This window comes from Elephas maximus, chromosome 5 (genome assembly GCF_024166365.1).
Source record: "Elephas maximus indicus isolate mEleMax1 chromosome 5, mEleMax1 primary haplotype, whole genome shotgun sequence".
In the NCBI taxonomy this organism is placed as follows: Eukaryota; Metazoa; Chordata; class Mammalia; order Proboscidea; family Elephantidae; genus Elephas; species Elephas maximus.
In genome coordinates, this window is record NC_064823.1 from 121,876,509 (window position 1) to 121,901,886 (window position 25,378).

The 25,378-nt window shown below is 40.7% G+C and overlaps 1 protein-coding gene across 1 annotated transcript in view; it reads left to right on the forward strand.

Annotated features, from left to right (window-relative positions):
- TMEM156 (transmembrane protein 156) overlaps window positions 1-16,149 on the forward strand; it is a 49,072-nt gene extending 32,923 nt beyond the window's left edge. The window contains exons 6-7 of the mRNA XM_049886349.1: window positions 12,116-12,221; window positions 15,633-16,149. Of these exons, the coding sequence (XP_049742306.1) occupies window positions 12,116-12,207 (92 nt within the window). The 3' untranslated portion in view covers window positions 12,208-12,221; window positions 15,633-16,149. The remainder of the gene's footprint in view (window positions 1-12,115; window positions 12,222-15,632) is intronic.
- The last annotated feature ends 9,229 nt before the right edge of the window (window positions 16,150-25,378 follow it).

Here is a 25,378-nt window from a genome sequence, read left to right on the forward strand (position 1 = left end):
TACTGGTGCCAGATGTCCTGCACTCAAGCAAGATAACATAAAAATTTAATTTTTACTTGCTTAACTATAATATTTATGACTCTTAAAATACAGATTTGGGTTCATAAAGCAGTAAAGGCTGTAGCCATCTGCCTGGTTACAGAATAGATCAAAACGCACAGGGCAACTCTACAACCAGGAAGAAATTCACAAATGTGAAAAAGCCATAGGCAGAATAGAATGATTTATTCTATTCATTCATTGAATGCTTTTATATGGCAGCCATTTATGCCAGACCTGGAAGAAGTGATGATAAAACATATGCAGAAAAAAAAAAAAAAAACATATGCAGATAAACATCTTCTCCATCTTTACATAGCCTGTCCCTGCTGGAACGATTTTGCCTCTGTTGCCACTCCTGGGACACCACTACACCTATCTTTCTCTAGTTAATGCCAACCCTTCTCCTGTGGTCTTGGCTTAACTAATGCTTTCTCAAGGCAGTCTTCTTCGACTAGGTCAATACCCCTTATTACACACCCTCATAACACCATAAACTCTCTTCATAGCAATGATCACTCTTGCTATTTTATATTTTTTATATTATCATTTGATTGATGTTTCCCCCATGAGCCAGTTAGTTACCTGAGGACAATATCTGATGATCTTTATCATTGTAACTTTAGCTTTTAGCATAGTGCCCTGGTACACAGCACTAAAACCAAAACAATTGCTGTTGAGTTGGTTTTATCTCATGGAGAACCTGTATGTGCAGAACTGCTCCAGAGGGTTTTTAAGGCTGTGACCTCTCAGAAGCAGATTGCCAGGACTTTCTTCCAAGATGCCTCTGGGTGCTGCCAGTCTTTCAGTTAATAGTCCATGCTTACCATTTGTTCCATCTGGGGACTTCTTGCCACTGAGTTGCCATTGAGTTGATCCTGATTCAAATTGATCCCATGTGTTACAGAGTAGAGCTGCTCTACAGGGTTTTCTTGGCTATACTTTTTACAGAAGTAGATTGCCAGGCCTTTCTTCCACAGTGTGGTTGGTGGGTTTAAACCATCAACATTTAGGTTGTTAACCATTGTTGTTGAGTTGATTATGACTCATAGTGACCCTTTGGGGCAGGGTAGAACTGCCCCATAGGGCTTCCAAGGCTGTAATCTTTACAGAAGCAGAGTGCCACATCTTCCTCCCGTGGAGTGGCTGAAGGGTTCAAACCACCGACCTTTTGGTTAGCAGCCTAGAGCTTAACCACTGCTCCACCAGGTCTCCTTAAGCCCATTGTGGTTGATTCTGACTGATAGCGACCCTATACGACAGAGTAGAACTGCCCCATAGGGTTTCCTAGGCTCTAAGTCCTTACAGAAGCAGTCTGCCACATCTTTCTCCCATGGAGCACCTGCCTACCTTTTGGTTAGAAGCTGAGCGCTTTGATCACTGCACTACAAGGGTTTCTTCAAGTCCAATGCAAATCTCTTGTGCCACCCAGGGGCCTTGACACATAGTGTTGTTTTTAGGTGTTGTCAGGTCGATTCTGACTCATAGGGACCCATTGTGACAGAGTAGAACTGCCCTGTACGGTTTTCTAGCTGTAATCTTTACAGGAGCAGGTTGCCAGGTCTTTCTCCCACAGAGCTGCTGAGTAGGTTTGAACCACCAACCTTTTTTTTCTTGTTAGCAGCTGAGCACTTAACTCGTTGTGTCCCCAGAACTCCTGGTACATTGTAGATATGCAGTAAATATTTGTCAAATTAAAACAACTCTACACTGCCTATGTTGAAAAGAGAGGAATTGCTCTCCGAGAAAGGTGTTTCAAAGACTTTTTTTTCCTCTAAATTATAACTTTTGCTAGTGCTTATCCAGAGAATAAAAGAAAAATGATTCAACACTTCATCAGTTTCATTCCTTGAAGTATGAAGGATATCAGCAATGGGGATTAGCCCGGAACTAAGTCAATGGGTCAGATCACTGAGAGCTGTCAGTTAAAGGAGGTTTTTTTTCTTTTCCTTCTCTCTCTTTTTTTCTTTTTAGTTGTTGATTCTAGGAAACTTTACAGTCAGTTATTTTCCCATTTTCATCTGATTTTTACATAAGCCAAATTGTGAGCCAATGAGTAGTTTTAGGATCACTGTTAATAATAACAGATGGAGCTTTGAACATAGTAGGAACATGGCACCTTGGATAATGTAAATCTATCTTAAACTGATAGATGCAGAGATAAATGTGGAAGATAGCTACCTGGCCAACCAACTGGAGGAGATCCACATTTGTGCCCATTCTAAAGAATGGTGATCCAATAGAATGTGGAAATCATAGAAGGGTATCATCAATATCACGTGCAAGTAAAATTTTGCTAAACACAAAACAATTTGTGAATAAATTTTTGAATGAAAAACTAATTTGCATTGTAAACTTTCACCTAAAACACAATAAAATAATTTTTTTTTTTTCTGAGAAGAATTCAAAAACATCACAGCAGTACATGCACAGGGAACTGCCAGAAATTCAAGCCAGATTCAGAAGAGGACATGCAACAAGGGATATCACTGCTGATGTCAGATAGATCTTGGTGGAAATCAGAGAACATCAGAAAGATGTTTACCTGTGTTTTATTGACTGTGCAAAGGCATTTGACTATGTGGATCATAACATAGTCAATGAATAACATTACAAAGAATGGAAATTCTACAACACTTAGTTGTACTTGTGAGGAACCCATACATAGGCCAAGAGGCAGCTGTTCGACCAGAGCAAGGGGATAGTGTGTGGTTTAAAATCAGGAAAATTGTGTGTGATGGGGTTGTCTTCTTTCATCACACTTATCCAACCTGTATGCTCAGCAAATAACCTGAGAAGCTGGACTATATGAAGAAGAATGTGGCATTAGGGTTGGAGGAAGACTCATTAACAACCTGTGACATGCAGATGATACAACCTTTCTTGCCGAAAGTGAAGAGGACTTGAAGCACTTACTGATGAAGATCAAAGACCACAGCCTTCAGTATGGATTACACCTCAATATAAAGAAAACAAAAATCATCACAACTGGACCAATAAGCAACATCATAATAAACAGAGAAAAGATTGAATTTGTCAAGGATTTCATTTTACTTGGATCCACAATCAACACCCAGGGAAGTAGCAGTCAAGAAATCAAAAACGTATTGCACTGGGCAAATCTGCTGCAAAAGATCTCTTTAAAGTTTTATTTTAAAAAGCAAAGATGTCACTTTGAGGACTAAGGTTCACCTGACCCAAGCCATGATATTTTCAGTCACCTCATTTGCATGTGAAAACTGGACAATGAATAAGGAAGACCGAAGAACTGATGCCTTTGAATTACGAGGCTGGCAAGAGATATTGAATATACCACGGACTGGCAGAAGAACGAACAAATCTGTCTTGGAAGAAGTACCGCCAAAATGCTCCTTAGAAATGAGTATGGTGAGACCTCGCCTCACTACTTTTTATTCTTACCTTTATTTTCCTCCTTTTGGCCTCAAATAAGCCACATTAGCTTTGCTAAAGCTACAAGAAAACTTGATCAAGATGAGGTCGGCAGTGTAGGCATCAGTACCCACTGTTGAACCTTTGAAGGGAAGGTATGGGATGAGGTCAGGATGCTTCCAGAAGAGGCTGCCTGGCTGCGCCTCCCGCAGGGCCACATAGGTGCCTCAACTCGGTGAATTTATTTGGTCCTGTGCCTTCATCCAGGCCTGCAGGCTTGGCCTCCTGCAATGGCAACACACCAAGAAATATCCATTGTGTTATCCAACTCACATCGACTGATTTACAAAACAAGAAGGCCAATGTATTAATTCACAAAGAGTGATGTAATTCAGAGAAATAATGACCAAAATACTTCTGACAGCAAATGTGTGTATTCTTCTCCTTAGGCAGAACCATGTGGGAAGCTGTCTTAGCCACCTAGTGTTGCCATAACAGAAATATCAAAAGTGGATGGCTTTACAGAACAGAAACTTACTTTCTCACAGTTCTGGAGGCTGAAAGTCCAAATCAGGGTCTCTGCTGTGTTGATTCCTTCTGTAAGCCTCTCGCTTAGTTTCTGGTGTCTGCTAGCAATCCTTGGCATCCCTCTGCTGGTAGACAGGTCCTCACATGGTGTCTGTCTTCCCCCAGTGTGTATATCTGTGTATGTTCTAGTGTTTTTAAAACTCAAAAGTGATTAGTTTTAGGATCCACCCTACATTGGTATGACCTGAACCGAATGATTAGTTATATTACATTATGTGGTGATTCCACCATCGTCCATCTATCAGTTTGTTGTACTGTGGTGGCTTGTGTGTTACTGTGATGCTGGGAGCTTTGCCACCAGCATTTCAAATACCATCTGGGTCACCCTTGGTGGACAGGTTTCACTGGAGCTTCCAAACTAAGACAGGCTAGGAAGAAGGACCTGGCAGTCTATTCAGAAAAAATTGGCCAGTGTAAATCTTACCAATAGCAGCAGAATGTTCTCTGATATAGTGCCAGAAGATGAGCCCCTCAGGTTGGAAGTCAGTCATAATACAACTGGGGAAGAGCTAGCTGCCTCCTCAAAGTAAAGTCGACCTTAATGACGTCGATGGAGTCAAGCTTTCAGTAACTTCATTTGCTGATGTGGCATGACTCATAACGAGAAGAAATAGCAGAAACATCCATTAATAGTGGGATATGGAATGTACGAAATATGAATCTAGGAAAATTGAAGTCGTCAAAAATGAAATGGAATGCGTAAATATCCATGTCCTAGGCATCAGTGAGCTGAAATAGACTGATACTTGTCATTTTGAATTGGAAAATCATACCATGCCGGGAATGACAAGTTGAAGAGGAATGGCATTGCATTCATCGTCAAAAGGAACATTTTGAGATCTATCCTGAAGTACAACACTGTGAGTGATAGGATAATATCCATAAGCCTGCAAGGAAGATCAGTTAATACGACTCGTCATGGATTGAATTGTGTCCCTCCAAAGACATGTGTCAGCTTGGTTAGGCCATGATTCCCAGTATTGTGTGGTTGTCCTCCATTTTGTGATTGTAATTTTATGTTAAGAGGGTTAGGGTAGAATTGTAACACCACCCTTACTCAGGTGGTGTTACAGTGTAAAGGGAGTTTCCTTGGGGTGTGGCTTGCACCACCTTTCATTTCTCAAGAGGTAAAAGGAAAGGGAAGCAAGTAGAGAGTTGGGAACCTCATACCACCAAGAAAGCAGCACCAGGAGCAGAGCGTGTCTTTTGGGCCCAGGGTCCCTGTGCCTGAGAAACTCCTCAACCAGGGGACGGTTGAGGACAAGGACCTTCCTCCAGAGCCAACAGAGGGAGAAAGCCTTTCCCTGGAGCCAATGCCCTGAATTTGGACTCTTAGCCTACTTTACTGTGAAGAAATAAATTTCTCTTTGTTAAACCCATCCACTTGTGTTATTTCTGTTATGGCAACACTAGATAGCTAAGACATGACTATTATTCAAATTTATGCACTAACCACTAATGCCAAAGATATTTTTAATCCCAAACCATGATGTTTTCAATTGCCTTACACACGTGTGAAAGCTGGACAATGAATAAGGAAGACCAAAGTAGAATTGATGCCTTTGACTTATGATATTGTTGAAGAATATTAAATATACCATGGACTGCCAGATGAACAAACAAGCCTGTCTTGGAAGAAGTACAGTCAGAGTGCTCCTTGGAAGCTCCTTCATCTCACATACTTTGGATATATTATCAGGAGGTACCAGTCCCTGGAGAAGAACATCACGCTTGGCAAAGCAGAGGGTCAGCGAAAAAGAGGAAGACCTCAGAGAAATGAATTGACACAGTGCAATGATGGGCTCAAACAGAACAAGGACTGTGAGGATTGCTCAGGACTGGGCAGTATTTCATCCTGTTGTACATAGGGTTGCTATGAATTGGAACCGACTAGATGGCATCTAACAAAAACAATGTAAAGTAATTATATTATATTATGTTAGATACAAGGTGATTGCATTAGATTACATTATGGAAGGTAATCTACTCTACCCAAGGTCAGCTGATCTAATCAGATGTAACTACTCCACGACAGCAGCTAAACTTGTGTTTGCCTAGACAACTGGGAACTGTGGCTTAGCCGAGTTAACCATTACAAATTAAAATCACTGTCAAGGGTTATTTGGTGGGTCTTATAAAAAGGATTCCTTTGCCAAGATAACTTGAGGCTTTCTTCCTCATTTTAGGGTTAGCCTGTTTGGGTCATTTAACACAACACTTTTAAAGTTTGACAGGCTTCTGCCTGGGAATCAGTTTTTGAAGGTGACTTTGAATGTTTGTGCTCTGACTGTGTGGTGATATTATGGGTTAAGTCTCAGAGAGTCTCAGTGTGATGATTAAGGTTGTATGTCATCTTGGCTGGGGCCATGATTCTCAGTGGTTTGGCAGTTGTATAATATTGTGATCTCTTGCATGATGAGATTTGATGTAATGTGATCATCCCCATGATGGGATCTGCTGTGAGTAGCCAAACAGTTGAAAGGGAGTTTCCCTGGGCTTGTGGCCTGCATCAAATGTAAGTGGACATTCTGGCAAGTCTTGTGGGCTTTTGCCCCTTCTGGATCCTGCAACGGCTCCTATTCATCTGACCTCTGATCCTGGGACTTGAGCTAGCAGCTTACCTGTAGTCTTGCCTGCCAATCTTGGGGTTCATCAATCTTTGCAGCCTGTGAGCAAGAGCCCTTCTCTCTGACCTGCTAATATTGGGTTTGCCAGCCCCCATGGCTCATGAATCAGGAGAAGCCTCTGTTCTGACCCACGGACTTGGGACATTCCAGCCTCTACAACCACATGAGCCATTTCCTTGATATAAATCTCTTTCTATATATACTTATGTGCTTTACTGGTTTTGCTTCTCTAGAGAACCCAGCATAAGACAAAGGGCAATCTTATTTTCCTTACTCCCAAATTCCTGGGCAGCACCTCAAAGTTGCCTCCTTGTATTGCTTGAATCCACATTTTATTGAAAAAAAAAAAATGAGGCACAGAGAAGTTAAATGAGATTCCTTCAATCAGTCAACATACATTTACTGAGTACCTATTCTGTGTCACAAATAGGCTCTTGACTACTAGTGAAAAGGTTGGCAGTTTGAACCCATCCAGGGACATCTCAGAAGACAGGCCTGGCCATTTGTTTCTGAAAGGTCAAGCCTTGAAAGCCCTATGGAGTAGTTTGACCATGTTTTATGCAAATAACATGAGACTTCTACATTTGCTTACCAAATACGCCCTCTCCCCATGAGGTATTTTCATAAGTGCCACTATGTAAAAAAAATTGGCATAACAGCCCTTACAAAAATACCTCATGGGGGGAGGACAAGACTGGCAAGCAAAAGTAGAAAAAAAAAAAATTTTTTTTTTTTTTTAAAGTAGAAGGTGCATGTTATTTTCATAAAAATACGGTACTCTGCCCATATGGGGTTGCCATGAATTGGAATTGACTTGTCAGTAACTAATAGCAACAATTATGTGTCATGCTCCAAGGTGGGTTCTGGGGAGTCAACAGTACACAAAATACAATATTTGTACTCACAGAGGCAGACAAATAAACAATTACAACAAAATTGTTTAACTCCGCTAGTGGGAAAGTAGAAAGCACAGGGGATTGAATATAGCAATAGACAACTAACTTTATTTACATCTCCTGGTCTTGTTTTGTTTTTGGCTTTTCACTTCCATAACCAAGTGAAATCTAGCTGAACAAGTAGTTTTGGGGATAAGAATATAAAAAATTGATGGGGCAAATTCCCTTAGGCGCCAAGAAAGCCTGGCTAGTATCAGGGCGTTTTAGATGTGACTTCACAGTGGGAGATGGACCTTGTCTTTGACATGGAAATCATAGGGAATAAAGTGAAGAACACACTCTGTGACTTCCTGTTACTCAGTGGGAATCAAAAACTACCTTGGAAGGATGAACTGAGACTAGATACCAGATGCCATAGATATACAGCACCTTTGAAAAAGTGATAGAAATCATAAAAGAAAAAAAAAAAGAGGACTACCTGGGCATTTTTATGGACACTGTGTTAGGAGTTTTATTTTTCATCAAAGTTTTCGTTGCTGGAAATCCAATTTGTCCTCTAGATTCAGCCAGGTCAAAATTCACACAGACTCTTTTGAATTTCTTAGATTCTTCTGAGGTCCCTGAAAAAAGTCAAAGAAATGTTTGGTTCAGAGATTTGACAAATTCATGAAAAGACTTCTGTGAAGTTTTTAAATATTTCTGACTGCTTCTGCTGCCTTAAGTAATGTTGGTGAATTAATATCATTTGAAAGAAATTCTATTTCCTAGTGCAGAACTAGAAAAAAAATTCACCCATTTTCACTATTCTGGAGAAGCTATTAAAATGATATATATCCAAACTTTTTGACTTTTTATCTTTTTTTTTTTTTTTTAGAATTTTCACTCTTAGCATGTAAGTTACATGACTTTGAATACTAGGAGAAACAAAAGAGAGTTGCTTTGGGCTAGCCATCATTTTGACAGGTAATAACTTTATACGGTGATACAAAACATCAGCAAGCTGAGTGAATAAGCAAATGATGAGCAGAATGGCTTTCCAGCCAAAAGATTTCTATTCATTTTCTTTCATAATTATTTAGTTTCATGAATACTTTGATATTTTAACCTTTAAAAAAGTCTGTTTCAAATCTCAAATTTTGAAAGTTATAAGATGCTTTATCAAAGACTCAGCAATTATTTGCATGTAAATTCATTCTTAAGCTTTACTGTGCATCAGAATCAACTTGGCTATTTGTCAAAATTCAGGCTCCTGGGCCTCCATGAAGGGAGATTCTAATTCAATAGATCTGGGGCAGGGCCCAAGAACCTGCATTTTACATTAGGGCCTCTGGTGATTTTTAAGGCCAAGAGTCTGTTGATCCCTCTTAGTTTTCTATTGTTGGGTAACAACTAGAAACTGTTGGCTTAAAACTACATGCATTTATTATCTCACAGTTTCTATGGGTTGGAAGTCTAGGAATGGCTTTTCTGAATATTCTGCTTAGGGTTTCACAAGGCTGAAATCAAGGTGTCATAGAGGCTCTGCTTCTGAGCTCATTCGTGTTAGTGGCAGAATTCATTTTCTCGCCGCTGTTTAACTGAAAGCACCAGGTTTCTAGGCTTCTTATTGGCAGTCAGGTAGAGACCACCCCCAATGTAGACATCATCCGCAGTCCACCACCACATGGTCCTCTCCATAGACAGCTCCCAACATGCAGTTTGCTTCTTAAAGCCCACCCAGCAAGAGTCTCTAGAATCTCAGGGAGGGCCCAGTCACTATTTTAAGGGTTTTTGCCTCATTAAGTCAGGGCTACCCAGGATAATTTTCTTCTTCTTTTTTTTTTCTTTTTAATTTTTATTGTGCTTTTTTAAGTGAAAGCTTACAAATCAAGTCAGTCTCTCATAGAAAAATTTATATACACCTTGCTATATACTCCTAGTTGCTCTCTCCCTAAAAAGACAGCACACTCCTTTCCACTCTATTTTCGTATGATAACCTCCTTCTTGATTTATTCAAATTCAACTGATTTGGTATGTCCGTTGTAGTAGTTGTCGTTATGTGCCATCAAGTCTGCTCTGACTCTTGGAATCTTATATATAACAGAAGGAAATGTTCCCTGGTCCTGTCATCTTCATGATCGTTACTTTGTTTGAGTCCATTGTCGTGGCTATTACACCTCCAAAATCATTTCACCTTTTCCATATAATGTAACCTAATCACAGGAGTGAAATCCCGTCGTACTAACAGTCCCGCCCATACTCAATGGGAGGGGATTAGGCAGGGTGTGTATACAGGGAGTGAGAATCTTGGGAGCCATGTAAGACTTCTATCTGTAACAATCACCCTTTGAGAAACACAGGTTTAAACAGAAAAGATCACAGACTGCTAGGAACTTTTAATGTGAGACAAACAGGGCTGATAAAGCTAGCCCCACAGATGTGGTTGGTACTTCTTAGCTGGTGGCCGACCACCAGGCTTTCTACCTAGTCCATCTTAGTGTGTAAACTCTTGCTGAAACCTGTTCAGCATCACAGCAACACACTGATAGATGGGTGGTGGCTTTGTATGAAGCTCATTCGCTGGGAATAGAGCCCAGTTCTCCTGCATGGAAGGTAAGAATTCTACCACTGAACGACCGCTGCTCCCTAGATGCCATGGGGCTCAGGTGAAATGGATCTGTGAAGAAGAGAGCAAGGAGAGAAGGGTTCCAGGCTTAGGTAAAGAACAGGTCTCATTTTTCTCATCTTTGCCCTATTTTCTCAGAGAAATTCTGTTGTTTTTTTTTTTTTTAATCATTTAGAAGACTAAAAACCTGTAAAAAGAAATTCTAAATTTAGTGGTGATTTTATTATTTTCATAGAAATGGGAAAGACCTCAATATCTGCTGGAAATGGCCTCAAAAAGGCACCTATTCCTGCCCCCTAAAGAGTAGGCTTCTATCTTAGTTTCTAAAATCTGTAGTTAAAATGGACAATTTTCTGGGAAAATATAATTTATGAAACGTAACACCAGAAAAAATAGAAAATCTAAACAAACCAATTATCATAGAAGAAATAGAAATTTGTCAGAGTTGTCCCTCAAAAAATACCAGACAGAGCAGTTCACAGGGGAATTTTACCAGTCTGCACAAAACAGGTATTTCTAATGATATTTAAACTGTTACAGACCATAGAAAAAAGGATGTTCTTGAAATCAAAGATGTCATTTTCTCCACAGGGACATGTTTCAACAAAATGTGATAGAAGGGAACGTTTGCATTAAGTTTCCAAACTGAGATTCTTTTCTTGCTACCTGACGTAGTACTTTTTCGAGTTTTCTCTGTGTTTCTCCTAGCAGCCCTGGTAGTGCAGTGGTTAAAAGCCTGGCTGCTAACCAAAAGGTTGGCAGTTTGAATCTACCAGCTGCTCCTTGGAAACCGTGTGGGGGTAGTTCTACTCTGTCCTGCAGGGTAGCTATAAGTTGGAATCAACTCAATGGCAATGGGTTGGGAGTTTTTCTCCTCTGTAACTATGCTTCAGGGCTTGTGCCCAGGAAATTGGGTGAGGCATGGGGACAGAGGAGAAATGAAGGGAAAGAAACAGACTTTAGGGTTAAATGTGTCAGAGGTATTGGCAGGAAATTCAGTGAGCATTGGAAATTGCCCAACTCCTGCTTTCAAGACTTAAGGTATGTGTCTTAGTTTCCTAGTGCTGCTGTAACTGAAATACCACAAGTGACTGGCTTTAATGAATATAAATTTATTTTCTCACAGTTTTGGAGGCTAAAAGTCCCAAACAGAGTCTCCTGTTGATTTCTTTCTTGTTACTAGCCGCAGGCATTCCTTGGTTCCTTGGAGGTCCTCGCATGGCATCTGTCTTCCCCTGCATGTTTGTATGTCTGTGTCTACCCTGTTGTTTCTGTAACTGAGATGTAATTAGATTTAGTATTCACCCTACTCCAGTAGGAAACCCTGGTGGTGCAGTAGTTAAAAGCTGTGGCTACTAACCAAAATGTCGGCAGTGTGAATCCACCAGGCACTCCTTGGAAGCTCTATGAGGCAGTTCTATTCTGTCCTATAGGGTCACTATGAGTAGAAATCGACTCAAGGGCAACGGGTTTGGTCTACTCCGGTATGGTTTAATTAACATAACAAAGGAAATCCTATATTCAAATAGGATTACATTCTTTGGTATGCTGTTAGGTGCCATCGAGTTGATTCCAACTCATAGTGACCCTATGTACAACAGAACAAAACACTGCCTGGTCCTTCGCTATCATTGGTGTAAAACCCTGCTGCCGTCAAGTTGATTCTTACTCATAGGGTTTCTATAGGACTGAGTAGAACTGCCCCATACGGTTTCCAAGGACTTCCTGGTGGATTCGAACTGCCAAGCTTTTGGTTAGCAGCTGTAGTTCTTAACCACTATGCCAGCAGGGTTTCCATCATTGGTGTAGGGGCTAGGATTTTAACACATATTCTTATTGGGGAGGGGGACACAATTTAATCCATGACAGTACAGTTCTCTTATTATACTTACTACATTAGAATATTTTGTCCAGTTTTTGTATTGCTATTGACTAAATATAGACTAAAGCATCTTTCCTTCTTAAAACAGGAGAGACCACACAGAGGAGGCCCCTGACTCAGGCCAGCGTGCTGCTTGCCCCAATACCAGAACTAGAAGTCACTTCTGGAATGCATCAGTGAGATCGATATACACAGTAAGTGATGATTCAGCTTGATTGATGATTCGACTTTATTGTCCCTTATAATTGTGAATAGATTCAAGGAGGTATAATTTACCCCAAACTGCATTTCTTACAAAATTAGTTACATACAAATTAGATGACTTGACACAAAATCACTATTTCCTCCAAGGTCTGGGAAGGCTCAGTAAACTAATCTCTTAGTCTGCTAAACTTCATCTGCTTCTGAAATGTCAGCTCATCCATTGGCACTGTTTTTCCTGTGGTTGAACCATAATCCCAGCAGGCCAATACTTGGATCAGTTCAAGTGTGAGGAAAAAAAAAGAATGAGATTTGTAAAGCAGAATACCTCTCCTCCAAATTATTGAAACAAAAACTTCTCTAACTAAATTCAACAATTGATACTCTAGATTAAGGTCCCTGGGTGGTACAAGCAGTTTGCACTCAACTACTAACCTAAAGGTTGGTGGTTCAGCCTCCCCAGTGGTACCTTGGAAGAAAGGCCTGGCAATCTGCTTCCATAAATATTACAGCCAAGAAAACCCTATGGAACTCAGTTCTATTCTGTAACACATGGGGTCACCGTGAGTTGAAATTGACTTGATGGCAACTTTTTTTTTTTAATCTAGATTAATGTGCATTAATTTCCATGCATTTGAATCCAAAACCATGGTCAGAAGCATCTTAGAAAAAATTTTTTATTCATTCAACAAATATTTATTAAGTAGCAGTTATGTTAAAGGCACTATTTGTAGCTGCTGAAAGAGGTATAAAAATTATAATAAGGAAAAGGAGGGAAACTAGCATTTATTAGTGACTTCTTGTGCTTGGTGTTGATGGCCTATATCATTTACGATTCATAATACTTGATAATACAGTATAATTCATAATCCGATAACTTGTGTGGTTACCAGTAAAGGTTCTAGTGGGAAACTGATGGTATACTCTAATTGAATAATTTGAGGAGAATTTGATAAAGGAACTACTAAGCCAGTCAGAATCAACTTGACAGGGATGGGTTTTTATAGGAAAACCAAAATGGAGAAGGCAGTGCTGTAAGACTGCTAACAGTAGGGCACAGCTACCATCCTTTTATAAGCTTCCTAGGCCACCAAAACAAATTACCACAAACTAGGTGGCTTAAAACAACAGAAATTTATTCTCCCATAGTTCTGGAGGCCAGAAGTCCAAAATCAAGGTGTTGGCAAAGATTCTGGAGATTCTGAGGGAGACTCTAAATGCCTCTCTGCCAGCTTCTGGTAGCTGAGAGTAATCCTTGACACTCTTGATTTGTAGACACATCGCTTCAGTCTCTGCCTCCATCTTCACATAGCCATTCCCTCTGTGTGTCTCCTTCTCTGCATCTGTGTGTCTCAAATTTCCCTCTCCTTTCCTTTATAAGGCCACCAGTCATTGGATATATGGTCCTTTCTAAATCTAGGATGCTGTAATCTCGAGATCCTTAACTCAATTAGATCTACAAAGACCATATTCTAAGTGAGGTTTCAGGTGGATGTATGTTTTGCAGGCCATAATTCAATCGACAATAATCCCGTTTTTAGGGATAAGGCACTAAGATGGGGAGAGAGAGAGAAAGAAAGAAAGAGAGATAGAGAGAGAAGCAGAGAGACACATGTACCCAGAGAATGACTGTGGAGAGGGCTGTTTGGCTGTTTGGCAGCCCTTTGGTCAAGGGGCACAACAGCCTGTGGTTGCCCTGAAGAGAGGGGATAAATATTCTTACTTTGCTGTTCTTCCTTCCTCTGATCTCCTGTTGGTACTCCCCATTGGCCAAACCCAACCAGAGCCAGAGGGCACTGGAGCCCAGCTGAGATAGTTCTTATAGGCCAGCCACCCAGGGCACAAGCAGGGTGGGAAAAAGTGGAGGGCAGATCTGGAAAGGTAACTGAAGACATACAGAACGGGTGGCTCAATATGTCAAACTGGAAGCCAAGGAAGTGCCAAGAACACACTTGTGTTCTGGGCTAGATGGAGGCAAGCATTAGTGTGATCAGGTTGCTATTTGCTCAGAAACGCTTAAGTAGAATCTAATATGAATGTTTCAGTGAAATCTTGTTACTGGAGATTATGCTTAATAGCTCTCGTTCCTGGTCCTCATTCTGGGATACTCATCCTACCAGGTACTCACCGAATGCTTTTTGAGCAAGTACTGTGTGTCAAATATCCTGCTTCTCACTGGCAAAAATAACAAGGCAGTCAGTAAAGGAATCATATTAGTGGACCCCTAGTTTCAATATGAGCCCTGGTGGTGCAGTGGTTAAGAGTTTGGCTGTTAACCAAAAGGCCGGCAGTTCAAATCCACCATCCGCTCCTTGGAAACCATATGGGGCAGTTCTACTCTGTGCTATGGGTTGCTATAAGCCAGAATTGACTCCATGGCAATGGGTTTGTTTTTTTAAATTTCAATATAGAGTGTAAGTGACATGATAAAGGTATCCGCAGTGGGGTGCACCTATCACATGCCTCTGAGTGAGGAAAGGATGCATGACATGTTACAGATGCTCAATAAGATTTATTGAATGAATGCATAAATCCCAGTTCTTATGTGTCTCTACTAGAATCACGGGGTTAGAACCAAAAGAAACTCGCATGAACACCTACATTTCATTTTATAAATGTGGAAAGTAAGCCACAAGTGTACTGTAGCAGCACACTGGAGGAGACCGTAGGTTTCCTACATCTCCTCTAACTACACTGTCTTCTTAGGGATATAAGGGACACTCCATTGTACAAGGTAAGATTGGAAAGTGCCCTTAATTGGTAGCTTAGGAAGTCTTATAAGGCATATTCTGAGTAAATGGTTTTTAAATAGTTTTTATACCAATTCTAATTCAGGTAGTACTTAAGAAATTTGGTGTGTGGATAATTGTCTTGGTTATTTAGTGCTGCTATAATAGAAATACCACAAGTGGATGGCTTTAACAAAGAGAAATTTATTTTCTCACAGTCTAGTAGGCTAGAAGTCCAATTTCAGGGTGTCATCTCCAGGGGAAGGCTTTCTCTCTCTGTTAGCTCTGGAGAAAGATCTTTGTCCTCAATCTTTCCATGGTCGAGGAGCTTCTCAGGCACAGGAACTCCAGGTCCAAAGGACACGCTCTGCTCCTGCTGCTGTTTTCTTGGTGGTATGAAGGCCCCAGCTCTCCGCTTGCTTCCCTTTCCTTTTATCTCTTGAGAGATAAAATGTGGTGCAGGCCACACCCCAAGGAAACTCCCTTTACGTTGGATCAGGGAGGTGACCTGAGTAAGGGTGGTATTACAATCCCACCCTAATCTTCTCAACTTATAATTATAATCACAAAATGGAGGACAACCACACATGACCTAACCAAGTTGATACACACATTTTTGGGGGGACATGATTCAATTCATGACAATAATATTTGCTTTTTTTTTTTAACCTTCAGATTATCCATCTGAATTCGTCTGGACAACTTGGACTGAACTTTTTTGAAGAATGCTCCTAATTTTATTCTGGGAATGAGTAACCTGGTGAATGTTTGGGTCCAACTGAAGGATGTGCAATAGGAAAGCACACTGGCTGATGAAAATTAGCTAAAGAGCATTCATATGACCCACGGGAGCAAGGGGAAAAGAGTCTTTTCCGGAAGCCATTATGAGTCATGGAAAACAAGCTGTGGAAATCTATAGAAAGAGCAAGAGAATCTTATTCTCCTTGCTTAACAGTTTAACATGGCCCCAAGGTGTTAATTTTGAGGAACCAAACACACTGTCAAGGATGACAATCTTTCTTCTTATTGGCACACATCACAGATTACAATTTGATGGTTTTTCCTCTACAGATGGATTGTTTCCATGTGGCAAATTACTTAAGAGTGTCTGGGTTGTTTGTTTCTACTTTTGTTCAAATTTATAAATTTTGCCTATTGTTGGCATTGGTGGTTTTTTTTTTAAATTCAAAGATACCAAAATAAAATGAATTTAAATACTTGAAAATTTAAATCTAATAGCAAAATGTTTCCTCTGGTTCTTTTGGCTTACTGTTACAGCCATCATTGATGTCAGCAATCATGATAATAATAACTATAGTTATTAAATGCAATGAAAGGCACATACAGGTAAGAAGAGTGCAGCTCTTAACACTGAAAAATATAAAAATAGCCTCCCAGAGTGAAGGTGGATCTTACTCTCCTGGCATCATTATATGATTAGTTAAAAGTGCTTGTCTGTGTAGGTTTCCAGAGGCTGGACTGCAGGGTCAGATTTAATATCGGGCCACCTGACAGGAGTGAGTTATTTTGACACACAGAGGTTTTTCTGGTACTTCAGTCTTTTTGCTAGATCACAAATTGAGATTCTAATTGTAAAATTTAGGGATGAAGATTTGGCAAATGGAATCCTACTAGTCTCACTTTTTCTTGTCTATGTATCCCTAATTAATAGGTAGCCCAACCTCAAGTCTGGGATTTTTCAGCAGGAGTTTAGGGGTGTCACACTCTTAACCATTGCCATTGAGTGGATTCCTACTAATAGCGATCCTGTAGGACAGAGTAGAACTGCCCCATAGGGTTTCTAAGGCTGTAATCTACAGAAACATACTGCCAACCTTTCTCTGCAGAGCGGCTGGTGGGTTTGAACCACTGACCTTTCAGTTAGCAGCCGAGCATGTAGTCAGAGTGCCTCCAGGGCTCCTTGTCACATTCTTAGAAGTATGAATATTATTCGATTTCTGAGAACCAAATTATCTCCCTGCACATCACCTAGCATACTCAGAAAAATGACTTGAAAATCAATGGGAACTTGGCTTACAAAAGGTTTAAATTAGGCTTCAAGTTCTGGTAAACTAAGGCAGCTTTCTGAAAGCTAATGATTTAACTTATTTATTAAAATAGTAGACTTTAACACATACTGTGAAACATACAGAGATGGAGATGATCTGTTCTCTGCCCACAAGGAGCTTACAATTTGGTAGAGAATACAGGACATGCATACCACTGGTTATGATACTAGACACAATAGGGTAGGTGTCGTTTCAAGGCTGCATGCTTCCTGCAGAGAATTTAGAGGCCAGTAGAATAATTTCTGTTATCGCTAATTTCTGTCAAGTTGACTGACTCATGGCAACCCCTTGTACAACAGAAAGAAATATTGCCTGGTCCTGTGCCATCTTCACGATCATTGGTATCTTCACGTCCATTGTTGAGGCCACTGTGTATTTTGAGTGTCTTCCAACCAAGGGGCTCGTCATCCAAAGCTGAATAAGACAATATTCTGTTGTGATCCACAGGGTTTCACTGGCTGACTTTCATAAGTAGATTGCCAAGCCTTTCCTACTAGTCTGTCTTAGTTTGGAAGTCTACTAAAATCTGACCACTATGGATGACCCTGCTGGTATTTGAAATACCCGTGGCATAGCTTCTAGCATCAAAGCAACACCCAAGCCACCACAGTAAGACAAAATGACAGACAGCTGGTGGAGTATATTTTCTAGTTGGAGGGTCAACAGAACATGCTTCTGGAGAAGTTGATTTTTGAAGATAGCTTTTGCTGATTTCTTAGAATAGATCAAAGCTCCGAAATATATACTTTCTCAGCACTCATAGCCCTTTTCGTGGCCCATAAGTACAATTATCTGTATCATTATTAGTTAATGTCTGTCTCCTTTTCTAGACTGTAAGCTGCATGAGGGTAGGGAACATGTTTGGTTTTGCTCATCATAGTATCCCAAGCAGCTGATACGGCGCCTGGCTCACATTAGGTTCTTAGTAAATGTTTAGTGGATAAAGAACTATTTACTGAGACCCCACTGTATACCAGGCATGTGACATGTGTTCTCTTGTTTCTTCCTCACAATGACTCCTTGAGATTCAGGTCATTATTGCTGAGAAAGCTGAGGCCAAGGAAAGCTCACCAATTTGCTGAAGGTCTGATGGCTAATACATGGATTCAATCCTACGTCTGCCAGGGTGCAAAGCCTGTGCTGCTACCACTACCTGCACTGTGGGGAGAATGGTGCCGTGCCACGAGGCTATCATACTTGTTCATTCCTTGAGTGGATAGAGTGGAATTAGAGGAATGGAAAGATGGGTGATAAAGGAGAGATTATGAAGAGAGAATTGGTGGTGGTTGGCAAAAGTTTTGATGAAGGCTGAGAGTGGAGCCTCTGTGGAAAAAACTAGTGCCCAAACTAATAGCTGCTGTTTTCTGGTTTCTTGAAGAATTTTCACTTTTCAGATAAGTCCATCCAAAAGCTCTACTTCCATAACAGCTGCAAGTTCTACTGTCTTCGCCCCACCCCCATCCTGTACTTATTCATCCTGGATAGATCAGTTGTTCATTCACACCTTGCGACTCCTGTCCTTTCTTCCTATTGTTACTTTATTCTTCCCTTCCATCTTCGGAAATACTCTTTGGTCTTCAAGGGCATATAAGCCACCTTGTCCTTGAAGGTTCCTTGTCTACCTCAGGAGGAATAATGTCTCTTTTTTCTGTGTTTCCCGTAAGATTTAGTATTCTTACCATAGTAGTTCTCACATTCTGCCTTGAACCACAGCTAGCTGTATTCATGTCTGTTTCTCATCAGACTGTGAGTGTGGACCTTACCCTCTCCAGCTTCTGAGTTCCCAACCACTCACTCCTTCCCAACCTGCTCCTCCCTCACAACACTAATCTTGGTTAATGGAGTTTGATAGATGTTGGTTGTAAATTCAGGATAGTGGTTACCTCTCAGAGAATGGAGCAGGGGAAGAAATTGGGGCTCTACACAGCAGGAACTTCTTAAGACAATGGTACTGTTCTTCTATAAACTCAGTGGTGGATATATGGGAATTCGTTGTATCATAACTATATATAACTCTATTCACTTAAATATACTTAAAACATTCCTTTGTATCTACTCAATATTTAATAAAACAAAATTTTCAAAAGACAAATATTATACTGAATTGCATCCTTTCTCTTCCTCTCTATCTGTCAGTAGGTAACTTCTGTCTGTCTGTCTCTCTATTTATCTATCTTTCTGTCTTCCAAATCTATTCCTTTCCCTTACTATAAGACTGGGTGGGTTAAGGACTTGGATTCAATCTTCTGACGCAGTGTATTATCGTAATTTGATTTTGTTTACTTTCTTCTCAGTCTCCTTGTTTATTTTACTTCTTTTTTTTCTCGCCTACATCTTTCTCAACCATCTCCTAATATTTGTGCTATTCTGATGGATAGACTTAAAAAAAATTTTTTTTAATCTAAATAAGATATGTTATGAGATTAACCTAGAGGCAAGGCAACCCAAAGATATATTTTAAAAATCCACTGTGAACTGGGAATCATGCGCTTGCTTTAGTAAAGACAGAATAATTAGAATCTTTGGTGATTTGAAGGACAAGATAGACTGTGCATAATGGACAGGAGAAATGCAGAGCATTTTGGCAAATAATATTTCACAGAATCATCCAGATGAGTTACTTTTACTCCCTGAGGGTTAAGGCTGTTACCAGAGATAAATATGGGGATAACATTGCTGCTTACTGGAAAAATACCACTTTATGGCTTATCAGTTAAAATACTTTCACCTGCAAGCAACAGCAGATACAAGTCAAAATGACTTAAATGATATGATTTATTATCTTACCTAACAGAAAATTCTAAATAGAGTGCTTTCAGGGGTTGTTAATTCAAGGACTTGAATCATTAAGTACCCAGGCTCTTCCCCGCTTTTGCTTCTGCCATCTTCAGCTTGTTGGCGTTTGTCGTCAGGCTTCCCAGCTCATGGATTTAAAACAAGATAGTATTAAATTGTGGTGCCATAGCACCAACAATCATCACATCCTTATACCATAATGTCTTTTACATTGATGTAGAGTTTATTTGACAAGTTTTCTAATTTTTTTATTGTGCTTTAGATGAAGGTTTACAGAACAAACTAGTTTTTCATCAAACAGTACACATATTGTTTTATAGCATTGGTTAACAACCCCACGACACGTCAACACTCTCCCTTCTCAACCTTGGTTTTCCTATTACCAGCTTTCCTGTCCCCTCCTGCCTTCTAGTCCTTGCTCCTGGGCTGGTGTGCACCTTTAGTCTTGTTTTGTTTTATGGACCTGTCCAATCTTTGGCTGAAGGGTGAACTTCAAGGGTGACTATATTACTGAGCTGAAAGTGTGTCTGGGGGCCATGTTCTCAGGGTTTCTCCAGTCTCTGTCAGGCCAGCAAGTCTGGTCTTTCTTTTTGAGTTAGAATTTTGTTCTACATTTTTCTCCAGCTCTGTCTGGGACCTTCTATTGTGATCCCTGTCAAAGCAGTCAGTGGTGGCAGCCGGGCACCATTTAGTTGTACTGAACTCGGTCTTGTGGAGGCCGTGGTAGATGTGGTGGATTAGTCCTCTGGACTAATCTTTCCCTCGTAGGTTTAGTTTTCTTCGTTCTTCATTACTCTCAAAGGGGTGAGACCAGTGGAGTATCCTAGATGACCGCTCACAGGTTTTTAAGACCCTGGACACCACTCACCAAAGTAGAATGTAGAACATTTTCTTTATAAACTGTATTATGCCAATTAAGCTAGATGTTCCTTGAGACCATGGTCCCCACAGCCCTCAGCCCAGCAATTTGGTCCCTCAGGGAGTTTGGATGTGTCTGTGGCACTTCCGTGACCTTGCCTTGGACAAGTTGTGCTGCCTTCCCCAGCATACAATGTCTTTTTAAAGAGTAAAAAAACCTTTGCCAGAAACTCCACCCCCAGCAGATTTATCCTCATCTCCCAGCGTCTAGAACTGGGTCACAAACCCACCCTTAAACCAACCATTGGGAGGAGGGCTGGGACCACAATGGCTGGTTCAGATTGGTTCAGTGGTAGAATTCTCACTTTCCATGTGGGAGAACAGGGTTCAATTCCCACCTGATGGACCTCATGCATAGCCACCACCCATCTGTCAGTGGAGGCTTGTGTGTTGCTATGTCGCTGAACAGGTCTCAGCAGAGCTTCCAGATTAAGACAGCCTAGGAAGAAAAGCCCAGCAATCTGCTTCCAGAAGTCAGCCAATGAAAACCCTACGGATCACAACAGATCCCCAAGCCACCACTGGGATGAAGCAGGACTGGTCAGTGTTTTGTTCCTTTGTGCATGTGGCTGCCATGGGGGTGGGGGGGCTACTCCATGGCAGCTAAAAATAACTAAACGGGGGAGGGGAATTGAACATTGGAATAGAAACAGTGCTGAAAACATGAAACAAGGGAGAAATAGCTGTTGGGTACCTCTGTGAACATTTCTTCTCAATTTCCAATGAGATATTCAGAGAGAGAAGCTGATTTAAAACAATATTCAGACTTACATTTTCCCCCAGAACAATCTCTTGAGGCAAGTTAACATTTTTCTGCAACTGTGTCTCATTGCCCAACATTTCCTGATGGGTGTCACATCTATGTGTGAAGACAGTGTTGTCACGGAGCCATTATTTCTATCCAAAGTTACATCTATTTTCAGATGGACTTTTATGTAAGAGTGTGATATTACAGCCACAGACACAACAAATTTTTATTTTGTTGTACTTTAGATGACCGTTTACAGACCAAATTGGTTTCTCATTGAACAATACACATTGTTTTGTGACATTGGTTGCCAAACCCACAGCATGTCAACGATTTCCCCATCCCGAACTTGGGTTCCCCATTACCAGCTTTTCTGTCCCCTCTTACCTTTTCCTCCTTGCCCCTGCCTCCTGCCTTCTCATCCTTGCCCCTGGGCTGGTGTACACATTTAGTCTCATTTTGTTTTATGGGCCTGTCTAATCATTAAAAAAAAAAAAAAATTCTTTTTTTTTTTTTCTTCTAATCTTTTGGCTGAAAGATGAACCTCAGGAGTGACTTCAGTACTGAGTTAAAAGTATGTCCAGGGGCCATACTCTTGGGGTTTCTCCAGTCTCTGTCAGACCAGTAAGTCTGGTCTTTTTTGTGAGTCAGAACTTTGTTTTACATTTTTCTCTGGCTTTGTCTGGGACCCTCTGTTGTGATTCCTGTCAGTGCAGTCAGTGGTGGTAGCCAGGTACCATCTAGTTGTGCTGGGCTCAGTCTGGTGAAGACTGTGGTAGCTGTGGTCCGTTAGTCTTTTGAACTAATCTTTCCCTTGTGCCTTTGGTTTTCTTCATTTTCGCTTGCCCCAGACAGGGTGGGCTCTCAGATGGCTGTTCATAAGCTTTTAAGACCACAAACGCTCCTCACCAAAGCAGAACATAGAACATTTTCTTTATAAACTATGTTATGCCAATTGAGCTAGATGTCCTCAGAGACCATGGTCTCCAGCCCTCAACCTAGTAATTTGGTCCCTCCGGGAGTTTGGATATGTCTATGAAGCTTCCATGACCTTGCCTTGGTCAAGTTGTGTTGACTTCCCCACTATTGTGTACTGTCCTACCCTTCACCAGAGTTACTACTTGTCTATTGTCTAGTTAGTGTTTTTCCCTTTCCTCCCTCCTCTCCCTTGTAACTGTCAAATGTTGTATTTTTCTGTGTGTAAAGCTTTTCATGAGTTTTTGGGTCTTGTACAGTATTTGTCCTTTTGTGATTGACTTATTTCACTCAGCATAATGCCCTCCAGATGCATCCATGTTGTGAGATGTTTTGCAGATTCATCATTCTTTATTGTTGCATAGTATTCCGTTGCATGTATGTACCACAGTTTGTTTATCCATTCATCTGTTGATAGGCACTTAGGTTGTTTCCATCTTTTTGCTATTGTGAATAATGCTGCAATGAACACATCTACTTGGGTGACAGCTCTTATTTCTCAAGATACAGTCCTAGGAGTGGGATGGTATGGTATTTCTATTTCTAGCTTTTTAAGGAAGTGCCATATCATTTTCAAAAACGGTTGTACCATTTTATGTTCCCACCAGCAGTGCAGAAGAGTTCCATTCTCCCCACAACCTCTCCAATATTTGTTATTTTCTGTTTTTTTTTTTTTATTTGTGCCAGTGATGTCAGGATGAGATGGTATCTCATTGTAGTTTTGATTTGCTTTTCTCTAATGGCTTTAAAAAAAATTTTTTTTTTAATGGCTTGTGATCTTGAGCATTTTCTCATGTGGACAGACACAATACAGTGAAGAGCTAAACAGTATTCATTAACCTCCTGTGATGGTTAATTTTATATGTCATCTTGGCTGGACTGTAAACCAAAAACCAAATTGTTTGCCCTCGAGTTAATTCCGACTCACGGTGACCCCATATGTGCACAGTAGAACTATGCTCCATAGGGTTTCAAGGCTGTAACCTTTGTAAGCAGGTTACCAGGACTTTCTTCCTAGGTGCCTCTGGAGGTAGGGTTCAAACCACCAGTCTTTCAGCTTGTTGTCGAGTACTTAACTTTTTGTGCCACTCAGAACTCCTATGGCTAAGCTATGATACTCAGTTATTCAAACACTAATCTAGGTGTTACCGTGAAGGTATTTTGTAGATGTGGTTGACGTCTACAATCAGTTGACTTTAAGTAAATATGGGTGGGACTCATTCAATCAGTTGAAAGGGTTTAAGCGCAAAGACTAAGTTTTCCCTGAGGAAGAAGAAATTCTGCCTATGGAATGTATCACCAGCTCCTTCCCAGGAGCGTCCAGACTGCTGGCTTACCTTACAGATTTTGGACTTGTCCAGCCAGACCCCACAATCACGTGAGCCAATTCCTTGAAATAAATCTCTTAATATGTGTGTGTGTATGTACACATATATACATCCCACTGGTTCTGTTTCTCTGGTAGATCCCTGACCGATACACCACCTTTCAGTAACCCCACTCTGATTTCCTCTTAGGGAATTATCTGTCGTCTGTTGGATGACATCGTGGTTGGTCTATAAATCAACGTCGCTTGCCCACCAGCCACAGGGGGGCAGGGGCATGTGACCTAAGCTATGCCAATTGAGCCATGTATCTCAGGGCTTAGAATTATGGGTGCAGGGAAGACCCAATACACCTCCTACCCCTACCAAACTGCTTTATTTTAAGCCTGGCTCTCCAGCCTTCCCTTTGATTCTGTAAGCTGCCAGTAACATCTTTGCAAAAAGACCTTTTTCTTTCTTAAGTTTCCAGAGTTGGGGTATATTGCAGCCTGGATACAACATCTAACATCTTTTATTTTGTAAACTCATAGAATGTCTGAGCTGTATGAAATCTTATAGAGCATCTGGCTCAACTCCCTCGTTTTACAGCTGAGGACACTGAAGCCCCCAGAGGTTGAGGGGTTCACCCAAGGTCACATCACAGGGCTCATCAGTGACAGAACTGGGAATAAAGGCACCATCTCATTGTCCAGGGCAGTGCAGGCTGCTTTTTCAGGGTTTTTATTTTAATGTCTCTTCAGTACTGAAGCCTGCCTCTCCCTCCTTTTTCTGAAACTGTAATGCTTCATGAAAGTTAAAATGAAAAAAACCAAACCCACTGCCGTCGAGTCGATTTCAACTCATAGCGACCCTATCTATGAGTCATAAAAGTTAGTGTCTTAAAAATTCTCATTTTTTTTTCCCTAACTGACAATTTGCTTTGTCTGCTTTAAAGACTTGTTTTCAGAGTTAATCCTTTCAGATATTAGGCATTTGGTAAAGGCAAGTGTCCCTTTGTATCCTTATATGGACTTTTGCTTCTTTCCAGCTAACCGTGTTTATTCTCATCTTACATGAAATCCATGTTTGGAAAGGAAGTGGTTTGCTCCGGGGAAACGTATGGGCTAGAATTCTGAAAGTGATTATTTACCTTTTCTAAGCCTGCCTTTTCTAGCTGTGTGCACTTGGGGAGCCCTTCCGTAACCCACACTAGCAGACATATATCTATTTTTTCAGTTGTTTTAGCACATAGAAATGGTAGCTTATATAACCAGTGCCAAAATAGCCCAAGGTCGGGTAGGAGTTGCAGAGAGAATTAAGAATAATAATGCTGATTATGTGCCAGGCACTATTTTAAGCACTTTACATGTATTAGTTAATTCATTTAATCCTCACAACCCTCCAGGGGTAAGTACTAACAGCACCCCATTTTACAGGTGAAGAAATTAAGACAGAAAGGGGTTAAGAAATTTGCTCAAGGTCACACAACTTTCAAGTGGCAGAGTTGAGATTTTGAACCCAAGTGTTCTGGTTTCAAAGTCTACGCTCCTAACCCTGCCACATTTTAACCACTGAGCCCCTGTCAAGGTAAATGTGGGTTCTTTTTCTCAG